The following is a 12,417-nucleotide window of genomic DNA, read 5'->3' as shown; positions in this document are numbered from 1 at the left end:
GGTTTTAGATGTATTTGACACGATTAAGGGTTTGTCAATGGCATACAAGGTTCTGTTTGCTGAATAGGGATGCATGATGGTATTTGCAGATTTTTTTGGGGGTTACAGAAGAGTTGGCTTGTTATAAGTAATTGTGGCTACTTTGTTGCAGTTCTAACCAATGTACATGCCTTTAATGGGAAGCTGTAGTGGGTTCTGTAATAATGGCAGCCCGTGAACTTTGCCACTTCAATGCTCACGTTTATTTGGTACACAAGGCTTAAAGTGTGGCATATAGAAGTGATGATAGAAAGCAAGCTTTGCTATATTAATTCTGGCCTTAGCTGTCTGGAAGAGTTTGCATTACACAGATATCCTATTTTTTATTTTTATTTTTAATTACTATTGAAAATGGCAGTAACATTTCATCTGATCATCTATGGTAACACCTAATAGATTAGTTTTTGAAACCATTCCAATTTGTGTGTGGTCAGATGATGATATTGAAAAAAATATTTTTGGTTGGGTGACTGCGTGATTCTTTGACACATAAACTCCTTAAGTCAGCATGTGAAGTGATGCCCACTAATAAACCCTCAAAACTGTGAAAACCTAAGGTTTGCAACAGAGTCTGTTCTGGCTGGTAAATTAGGGAGTAATGTATTGATAAGATGCATGCAAAATGATCAGGAACGATACATAGCAATGCCATATAATAAAACCCAACACAGTCTGCAAAAAATTACAATTAAGAATACATTCTATCCTAAAACATTATTCAATCATCATAGAATGAATAATTAAATGGACAGATGTGGCTCCCAGCAAATCTGGGCAGGATAAGTAACTGTAACTATTCTTTCCAGATGACAGACTAAGGGCTCAGTCAGGGCTGAAAATAAGATTCCAGGATACAAGGAATATAGTGACATTACAATAGTGTATGTGTGTTTGAGTGAAACATAACATTCCACATTGCAGAAGAGGCAGTAAGGCATTGTCCCTCCAACCACCTCCATTTACAAAATGTAAATGTCTCCTGTACTAAATAAGGAACCTTCCTTCACCTATGAACCAAACAAAATATGTGGATCAAATAAATGGATAAAAATAACTTGATTCAGACATGGTACTATTATAAGGGATTCAGACTGTGTCTGTATACAGACAGGTTAAAGCGTTACTGCTCCATCCAGTAATACAGGTGATGTTGTCCTCACCACTGCCTGGCAATATACAGTATGTTTTCTGTACTATTGCTAAGGAAAGCAAACTAATGTCCAAAAATCTATAATGTGTAGATGGCTCTCTTTGGTGAAAGAAACCTTCTTGTGGTTTTCCTGATCTGAAAGAGTTGTAGATTTTTACCAACATGGAAACAAATTTTGAAGACATCTACAGATGACCTTAAACTCCTGAGTATTGCATAGTCACTATTCACAATGCTAGCTTATGCATATAAACTCAAAATGCTTTGAGCACCTTTTGTAGAATCCTGTCACATTAAATAATGCATCAGATGTCACCCTACCAAACCTTCCATTTGCTGTTCTGATTGTCATACTCTTTCTCATTAAATGTTATCAGGGCACAGGAATCCATCCATCCAGTGCTGGTGAATCACAACTGGCTACTATAATGACCCTGTGAACATCTTCCAATATCCAGAGTTCCTTGCCCACATTGTGAACAGAAGTAGATTGGAAAGGCTTTCTTCCACATTGCAGATGCAGCACACCTATAGATTTTGGAATAGTTTTGGGAGGCAGCTGGAAACCCAAGTACCCAGAGAAAACCATAAAAACACAGACAAGACATGCGAACTCCATACATACAGTGCCCCAGGCAAGAACAGAGACAGAAATATCTTTATCTGATTTGAAAATGCTCCATCTGTATTTTCTTCCCAGGGTGCAGTAATATTATCCATCAAAAGTGAAGGCAACGTTTTACACAGTGCTGCCATTCTTAGGGACTTCATCTTAGGTTACTGCCCAAAATTACTGTAACGGCAAATCACAATTAGTGAGGACCTTGTTGGAATAAACTTTGATTGTGCCCTAGATAGTTCTGACAGTACAACAGGAGACTTTCTGAAAGACTAATGTAGGATCGTAAATGAATGTATATCCAATCTTCTCCCATGAGTGTTTAAATATAGTTGGAAATGAGAGTCAAAAACAAATCTCAGTGATAGCACCCTATACTATTTAAATAAAAAGTTGTTCTCAAAATATGGATATTTAACTGCAATATCATTCCAAATCTGGCTCGTTCAATCCAAATAGTACTACTACTACTAGTAATAATAATAATAATAGTAATAATAACAATAATAATAATAATAATAATAATAGTAATAATAATAATTATTATTATTATTATAATAATAATAATAATAATAATAATAATAATAATAATAATAATAATAATAATAATAATAATAATAATATTACTTTCTGCACTAAACTCCAACTCAGTACAAAATTTAAGACATAATCATAAAGCTTCTTACAGTCGTATAACAAAAATAAGGAATTATTCTCAGAATTGCAGTTCTGTGGATGTCGATGGCACAAAATGCTCTGAACTGCATTTATCACATACATCAATAGGAGTAAATAGGGTACTGATTTCACCAACGTGATACATGCTGCTGCTTCATTTCTGCATGCCACGGGTGTCCCACTGAGTGCAGCCTTAGATCAAACAAAGATGACTTTGTCTAATGCAAAAATAGGATGAGGCTGGACAATACCACAGATGTTGTCTCATCTTTATCAAGCAGTGAAATGCAGACATTCTGCAGATCTTACTTAACGATAGCTTTTTTACAGGATTTGTTCCATTAATTGGCAGGAATCCTTAGTGGTCCCCCCACATAAGTTTTGAGCCATAATCAAGTCAAGGATCTGTCAAACATCCTGTCTTGTAAGTATCATATACATGGTAATGATAGGGTTTCTGAAGAAACATAGTTCTTACTTTCTTAGAGCAAGAAATCTGGACAAAGCCATAAACAATGGGGGGGATAAAGGCACAAAAATAGGGACGGTTTTTAAATATTGCTCTTACAAACTTAGAAAAGTTGATAGAATAATAGGTTTTGGATTAGCATGAATTGTTTGAAGAGTATGAAGTCTGAACTCAAATGTCTTGTCATTATTTTCTGACTTCAATCTTTAATGATTTGCCACAGATTTTCCAGAAAACCACAATTTAATGAAAAACAAACCAAAAATATGAGGCAAAAATCTGGACATGCTGTGAAAATCTGTACACTTGAGAAGTATGTGAAGGAACACAATTACAATGACATGGGCTACTTCCTTCTCCTGGACATAAAGCACTTTGGTTTTGTAAGTTGCATATTATGCCTTTTATAGCTTGTCAACTTCAGTAAAATTAAAGCTAGAGTAAGAAAAGGCTGTTGGTGTGAATGACCTGAGACGTACCTCCCTGGACTACAGGAAAAGAGACATGGAGGAGCTCTCTGATCTTGTAGCCCAGGCAGATATGACCCTAGCCCTGAGTAGCATCCTGCCATCACCCAGAATGATACCACAGTACAAGGACAAAATGATTGACTTCAACAATTGGCTACGCTTCTGTGTCATTCTAAGGAGATCCAGTATCTGTCTGCCTGGGATGACCTGATCAACAGACCACGATGCTTTGAAAGAGATGGCCTGCAACAGTCACCCTTGGGATTCTGGATACTGGCTAAAGTTCCTACCACCCATATAGTGCCTTTTTTGAGGCAAGGGTCAAATGTCAAATTCACCACCATAACAGTTACAAGTAAGCAAAATCTGAGGGTAATGCTACTTAATGCTAGAAGTCTAAACCTCAAAATGCATTCACTCGAGGCACTCCTTAAAATGGAGAACATTGACATCTGTGGAGTGACAGAGACCTGGTTCAAGGCTCCAGAGAGCACCCCTGCATTACCAGACTATAATTCATACCACTCCTTTCAGCCACCTAACCTGGACTGAAACATTAAAGGTGGAGGAGTGTCCATATTCATTAAGGATATCCACACCTCCAAGCTAGCTGCTCAGCATAATGCATCCAAGATTATCCAAGTAGAGCTAAGTCTGGGCAAGACTGCAATCCAAATTGTAACTTGCTACAGATCCCTCACCATGCCCCAGGATTCCAATTCCTCATTTCTTGATGCACTGGAAAATATTAGGGTACAACCCAAAACCCTAATAATGGGAGATTTCAACTACCCCACCATTAACTGGGAAAACTACTAATGTACCAACTCTTTTGTTCAACATTTTCTGGAATTCTTAAATTCCAATGCCTTGGATGAACATATCCACACCCCCACGAGGCACAGCAATATCCTAGACCTGGTTATTACCAACATGGGCAACTGGTGCTCCACAACAGAGGTCAATTCTTCATTGGTCAGATCCGCTTACAAGCTAATCACCCTAGACATCCACATCCCGCCCCCATCCCGCAGTAGGGAAACCATAGTAAATAATTTCTCCAAAGCCAACTTCACACTTCTTAAAGCAGAAGTGGCAAACTTCACGACACACATGTGGAAGGACAATAGAGGTACAACTGCTGAATCCTACACAAATGCACTTTATAAGCACTTATACGAGTGCATGGATCATGCTACCCCTAACAGAACCAGGATGCTATCCTCCAAAAAAAGGAAGCCAATCTGATGGCCCCCTGACATAAGCAAACTCTACAACAGAAGAAAGAAACTGTTGCAAAAAAGAGTAAAATCCCATGATTGAAGGAACTCCCTGGTCAGCCTAAGTAAGAAGCTGAGATCCCTTATAAAGTCCTCCAAAGCTACTGATTCTAAAGACAACCACAAAACATTCTACAGCCATGTCAAGGATCTCTATGGCAACACTCAGATCTGCTGTGAGTTACACCACAATGGCACTAGATATACAGAACCAACTGATATTGCCAACATCCTGGCAGATAGGTTCAGTGCTAACTTTACCCCCCTCTCACCCTCTAATGGGCCCATATCTATACTGGAAGAATGCAAAATTCCTGTCATCACAGCTGCACAGGTAAAATCCACACTCTCCAAAGCCAAAAACACAGCATCCATGGGACCTGACAACATCCCAAGCTGCATGCTACACAAACTACAGAATGAACTGACACCCCACCTAAGCACCATGTTCAATCATAGCCTCAGCTCAGGCTTTGTGCCCACTAAATGGTGCACAGCAATGGTTATCCCACTCCACAAAGGGGGAGCTACCAATGAGCCCGGGAAATACCACCCCATTAGCCTAACAAGCCTGGTCTGCAAGGCCATGGAACATATCATCATGGAACTTATAAGCAAAGACATTGGTAATCTCGAAACTGTGGACCCCACCCAGTTTGGGTTTGTAAAAGGCAGATCATGTCTCCTAAACCTAATAGACTTCTTTGAAGCAGTCACCAAAGCTATAGATGAGGGTAAGGTGGTTAACACAGACTATCTAGATCTCACCAGGATTTTCAGATAAACTCACTAAACTAGGTATAAAGCCCTATGTCACAAGATGGGTTGCCAACTGGCTCACTGACAGAACACACACTGTGAAAGTAGCAGACTCCAAATCCAACTTCAGACCAGTCAGAAGTGGAGTACCACAGGGTTCAGTTCTGGGTCTTCTTCTGTTTGGTATCTACATTTCTGAAGTTCAGGCTAACACAGAAGGTCTTTGACTAACAAAGTTCTCAGATGACTGCAAACTAGGAGACATAATCAAAACTCCTAACGCTGTGGACATCCTACAAAAGGGTCTCACTGAGACAGAAGCCTGGTGTCCAAGGCATGGCCTCAAGCTCAATGCCAAAAAGTGCATTGTCATCCCCTTTGGTAAAAACTCTATACCCATGAGCTACCATACAGGTGATAAGAGACCTTGGGACACAGGTGGATAGTAGTCTCCCCTTTGATAATCACATCACCACAGTTGTCAGGAAATCCTTCTACGTGGCACACCTCATCACAAAAGGTTTCTCATCCAGGAAAAAAGAGGTCATTGTTCCCCTCTACTCATCAATCATTAGACCCATTATAGAGTACAATGCCCCTTTTGGTATATACCTCACAAGACATCTACAACAACTGGAAAGGCCGCAGAAATACCTCACAAAGAGGATTACTGGCCTCAAACAGATGCCCTAAGCAGACCGTCTCAAAAAACTCCAGCTTTACTCCGTCGCATATCTCCTACTCAGAGTTAATCTCTGCCTAACATATACAGCTATGTCAAACCCAGAGCTGTTGGACATGCTCCACTTAAAATAATCCTAGTCCCCCTGAGCTACACGCTCCAGGGACCTAAACCTTGTCACCACAATAATCAGAACACGCTGGAGGGATAGATTCCTGTCCCAGAGACTTCTCATACTCTGGAATAAACTACCTATCTATATCAAGCAAAGCTCCTCATTAGCACTCTTCAAGAAAAATCTTGATGATTGGATGGGAAATAGGAAATTAACCCCAGGGATCGCCTCTGTGGCTTTGCTCGACAGGGGCACAGGAAAGTAATTTTCCTTGGTGGTGAAAGCCAGGGTACCTTTTTTAGATAGGCATTTATATAGGTCCTAGGGCCAATAGCCTAATACCTACCTATGAACCTATATGGTTTATGAACTTCTGCCAGTCTCAAAAAAGCCTCAGACATCATTCTTTGCCTAGCAATTACACACATTTCTTTGAGTTTATGGTTAATACTGATATCATTAATTAGATTGCCACAAACAGTCTTGAATATGGCTATATAAATGGTTGACAGATACCTGACATGGCTGAGGAACCTCTATGGACTACATATCACTTGCGATACTCAGTGAAGTCGCACAGTAAACTGTACTGTGACCTCTTCTGCTTATCATTTTTTTTTCTGATGCCTCAGTTTTACAATTCTTTCCCTTGCACAACATTGTCCTTCTACCCATCAGTATGAAAAATGCTTTGGCAGTGGACTGAGTAATAATTCAGTAAGACTAAGAGAAATATTGGGAGGTTTCTAGCTACAACTATAATGAATAAACTCAATGCAATATGATTACTGAGGCAAAAATAGAAATGTCAGTTTATTTAATAGATAAAATAAAAAGAGCAGTGAAAAGCTGAGAATTATGCAAACAATGTTTGCCAGCTCAATTAAAGACATTATTTATTTGCTTAAAATAAATTATATAAACAAGACATTAACGGACTGCATAATAATGAAAAGCAAAAAGTAGAATTAATGTATTTGGACTTTGTTTCATACTCAAGGCTCTTACATTATCTGATTGCTAAGTATTAACATTCCTCTTCTTATTAAAAACTGTATGTGCTTTTACTTTATATGATCATTAAGCATCAATAATGCATTTTTCAAATGCAAACCTGAGCAGTATTTGTCCTAAACTTCCCACATTAGAGTGAAAATGATTTATATCACTTATTCTAAACACAGAATTTAATATTGCTTTCATCTTGTAGAGTTGATTATTTGCAACTTTTACTATTTCTGTTATAAGACTATACTGTTTTAAATCTATTACCAATGATAAACTTATTTCAAGTAGTAATTCACTAATATATTAATCAGTTACCTGTTGTGGGAGAAGGAGTGGTTGCGGTACAAATGTAACTTCCGACTGTATTTACACATGTCATACCAGGCCGACAAGGAGATGTGTTGTTGCATTCATTGATGTCGACACAGACTTGTCCATCTCCTAGGAAATAAAACATTACAAATGTTATTGGTTGTTTTTGCATGCTGCTTCATTTGAGACTAGTTAAATATGGATAACTGTCCTTATACCAGTGCTTGATATGACAGATCTCAGCATATAACAATGTAAAACAGGTGAACAGTCTTGGATCATTCCTTACTTTATATTTTTGTAACTCAGAGGGTAATTAGATATTTGCCTTCCATACACTGTTAATGTAAAAAATCAGCACAAGTTGTCCACGATCAACAAGTGCTTTGTTACACTCTAAATCAAAAGAAGATTAAATCATGAAGGAAAATAGAAGCAAACTAATGCAGCTCTATCTGGCCACTGTAACTCATTCTTCCTATACATAGGATCATAGGAACTTTCTAGCCTATTGGCCCTGAGGCCCTTATAAGCCTAGCGAAGAATTTAGCCCATGTTTAGACAAATCAGCACTCAATGCCCTTGTTCAGCAGGGACCTGTTACGTTCCATTATTTTCTATAAGTCTCAAAACCACAAAATCCACATCATGAAACACCCTTCAGCCTGTATAAACTAATGTACAATATGATATACAGCTGTGACTTAAAGGGGCTTACTGTTATATAAGAAATTACATTGGATTTCGCCCACACATTGGTGTCACTTGGAGAGATTCAGTTGCATAATAAAAAATGTTGTACAAATGCTTCACAGCCCTGAGGAGTTATGCTTCCATTCTGCCATAGTTAGAAAAGTGAAAGGGTCTGCACTCCTTCATGGATGTGGTGGTAGATCTTTTTCCCAACCAAAAATATTTTAACACTCCTTGAAATGACTGACTGAATGTGTTTTTTTTTTTTTTTATGTTTTTATAGAAAATCATAATCAACCAAGCTTAATTCAATGAGAAGACATGCACTGTCTTTCCTGGCATTATCTAAATTAATTGAAGCTTTTAGCAGATTCCTAATTTTAGGTTCATAGATTAGTACTAGGCTAACTGTACTTGTGGGCCATTTTAAGCCTAGCCAGTTACACAATCTGAGAATCAAATTCTGCAGCTTATATCTGTAAGGTAGACACCTTAACCATTATGCCAAATTTATATCTGTCATCAATATCATAAAAATAAAAAAGTGCATTTGTGATAATTATAGAAATGCTTGCAATGTGTGTTTAATGCATATATGTGAGAAGTAAGATCAACATTTTTTCTAGGAACTTTTCCTTCTTATACTATACATTAGGAGGTGCCTTAGAATAAGACCAGTGAACGTCTGCAAATACAGATTCAGCTGAATATATACAATAAAGCTAAATATGCAATTGCAGATAATGCCTGAACAATCAAATTAAAGATAAACTATGCATTAGAATTATTGTAGTGCAACAGACCATTCTCAGCTGTGTGAATGTTGAGAGATACTACTTGCATTTTGGGAAGACTATCTAGCTTACCTGTAAATCCTGCTGCACAGATACAGGTGTAACTTCCAGGTGTGTTTATGCAGGTTGCATTAGGAGAACAGTTAGTGTAAGCACATTCGTTAATATCAGTGCAAGTTGTTCCATTACCTGTGAGGTATAAACAAAATGTACATTAAGTCTATGGGTTAATGAAGACAGGTTATATGTAGGAAATCCAAAGAGATACTCTCAATAAAGGATTGCTGTATTTGGAACCTTTGTGTCCATTGACTTTTATATGTAGGAAATCGACCACCTAAACTAACAAGGAGGCGTGTGGGGTACAACAATGAAAGTAAGTAATTTTTACAAATTAAAAAATGGGAACATTCTACATCATTTTTTTATTTTACTGAATAAAGAAGTTACACACAAAGAGGTACAACAGTTGTTTTTGCATTAACTGTCATCTATGTTCCCAACCGATGGGCCTCAGTATACCTTAACATGAACCTTAAAGTCACCTGCACTGCACGTTTGCAAAATATTAGTTAAAGGCCTTTGCTATATTTTATCAAGTTTCAGTTCAGTGAAGCTTTAACTGAATGAAAGAAACCAGCCAATCTTGAATCTAAAATGCAGTGGAAGCTGTCATGTACTTCACATGTAGGGGACTTTGCTCTTACACTTAACTTTATATGTATATATATATATATATATATATATATATATATATATATATATATATATATATATATATATGTATACATCTATATATGGGTCTACTTCAGTAGACTGAACGTTCACTTACCCGACTTTCATACTACCAAGACAAAGGGTCGACAACTGCATAACACCAATGTTATGGAACACTGATTTTCCACTCCAGGTAACCTCTTGGCCATCCTGAAAAAAAGTATAACCAAAGGAAAGTAAACCACCCATGATGGGGCTTCGCCCCACGCAGCCCTCTATGTGGTGGGCTGTGCCCCCACACCCCCTAAATTAATATACTAACTCCAAGATCGCACTACCATGGGGGTAAGAGGCAAAGTTCAACAGGGTGGCAAAGAGGTTACTTACCTGGAGTGGAAAGTTGGTGTTTTGTGAAATCAGTGTTATGTGGTTGTCGGCCTTTTCATCTCAGCAATATGAAAGTTGGGTAAGTGAACGTTCAGTCTATTGAAGTAGCCCCCATATATATATATATATATATATATATATATATATATATATATATATATATATATATTTATATACATACACACACACACACACACACACACACACACACACACACACACACACACACACACACACACACACACACACACACACACACATATGTATATATGTACATATACACATTCATATACATACACAGTTTCAAACCCACAGAGAAAAGAGAAAAGTCCTTAAAAGTCATTGGGCAGTTACACATCACCTATTACAAATCTGAAATCTGGACCAAAATCCACACCTTAAAAAGCCTGCAGCATTTTTTTTTTCAATCTTCATCATTCTGTTTGTGCTGTTAAACAGAAATCCAGAGTCTGTATATTCATTTGCAGACTACCAAACAACCACTCTGATTTCTGGATAATCTGGAAAAAAAAGTGACGACCTTAGAGTAAACTGATGCACTTTGCACTTGAAGTGCAGGGCAACCTCAGTAAGGTCGCTAGCATGACCAATCTAAACAATCTGCATTTAATATAGAGGCAGATCTTGTACTGGAGTTTACAGTTTGCAGTCAGCAGTTAATGCCCTTGTCTGGATTAGATAATTAAGTGCTTTCTCACTGGCTGCACCTCATGCTAGTTTTGTCTGGTATAACTCATCCTGTCTCAGAAAGTATCAAGATATATGTACATCTCCACTACTATTTATTTTTATTTTATTTATTTATTTATTTATTTATTTATGTATTTAAGTTTGATGACCGGGGGAGTCCACTAGGCCAAGGAGAGCCCATTTTCAGTGGAGGCCCGGGGAGAAAAGCTCCACAATAATTGCAAGTTGCATTTCACATGTTACAAAAGGACATAGTTCATACAGCTAATTAAACATTTACAGATAAGCTCCATGATATTTGCAATTGTCTTGTAACAATGTTACAAAAATGAAAATACATAATTCAATACAGAAATTTCAACATTTACATAAAGTGAATATTTTTGTTATAAACTCAATTGTAGGTTTAACATTTCAAATATATAGCTACTAGCCGTTAGTAGGTGAGGAAAATATGCATGGAGAGGGTAATAGTATATTTGAGATTGGAGAGTACAATGCAACAGATAGTAGAGAGAAAATTAGTTTTTAGTAGGGGAGTGATTGTTTTAGGTGGGATGAAGTAACATTAGAGGTAGATGGATGAATCAGTGCAAGGTGGCATGAGGGGGGAGGGGTTTAAGTTGGAGCATGGCAAGGGCAAGTAGATGGCCAGGAGGTCATGCAGGTTTATGGACATAAAGGAGATTTTGTTTTTTGGATCTGAGTGAGCGGTTGGGAATGTAAGGTTTTAAGGAAGTAGCGAGAGCTGGGCAGTTGGCAGGTTTAAAGATGAGCTTGTGGGCAAATGGTGAGTTGTAGGTAACTGAGCTAGTTGGGTAGTTCAAACCAGTTGAGGGTGAGAAGGAAGTGGCAATGGTGGGATGAGTTTTTTGAATTGGTTGCAAATTTGGAGATCTTGTGGTAGCAGGATTCAAGTTTGGACCGAATGCCAAGATGGAGATTGGTGAAAAGAGGGGCACCATACATAAGGGAGGGGAGTAGGAAGGTGGATGCAAGAGTTTGATGGGTAGAGGGGCTTAGCAAGTGGTTGTGCCTGTAGAGGAGACCTACCTTTTGGTGGATTTTCATGATTGTGGAGTAAATGTGGGTGTCAAATTTTAGTTCTTCATCAATAATGATGCCAAGAAGCTTGGTGTTGGGAATAATTTCAAGAAGGGTGTTGTTTTGGCTCTGTATGGAGAATGTGGATTTGTCAATGGAGTTTTTGGTAGGGGGAAAAAATCATTAGTTTGGTTTTATTTGCATTTAGTGCCAGATGGTTAGACTGTATCCAGGTTTCTGTTTTGGAGAAGGCTAGCTGGGTTTTTGCTAGGAGCTTGGAGGGGGAGAAGGCTGAGCAGATGATTGCTGTGTCATCTGCATATTGGATGATAGATGAGTCTGGGATGGATTGGTGAAAGTTGTTAAAAGGGTCAAGAACAGAACCTTATGGGACACCTGTGGGTGTGGGAAGGAAGGGGGAGGTTAAAGTTTTCCACTGGACAGCTTTTTGGCGGTTGGACAAGCAGCTGGAAAACCAGGCGATGGTGGT

At 38.2% G+C, this 12,417-nt stretch overlaps 1 protein-coding gene across 1 annotated transcript in view; it reads right to left on the bottom strand.

Annotated features, from left to right (window-relative positions):
* LOC122801342 (fibrillin-2-like) overlaps window positions 1–12,417 on the bottom strand; it is a 662,974-nt gene that overhangs the window by 387,007 nt on the left and 263,550 nt on the right. The window contains exons 29-30 of the mRNA XM_044070882.1: window positions 9,141–9,257; window positions 7,585–7,710 (exon numbers count right to left, since the gene is read on the bottom strand). Of these exons, the coding sequence (XP_043926817.1) occupies window positions 7,585–7,710; window positions 9,141–9,257 (243 nt within the window). The remainder of the gene's footprint in view (window positions 1–7,584; window positions 7,711–9,140; window positions 9,258–12,417) is intronic.

This window comes from Protopterus annectens, chromosome 4.part1 (genome assembly GCF_019279795.1).
Source record: "Protopterus annectens isolate FY-2018-M chromosome 4.part1, PAN1.0, whole genome shotgun sequence".
NCBI lineage: Eukaryota > Metazoa > Chordata > Ceratodontiformes > Protopteridae > Protopterus > Protopterus annectens.
This window is presented reverse-complemented; position numbering and strand designations above follow the sequence as displayed.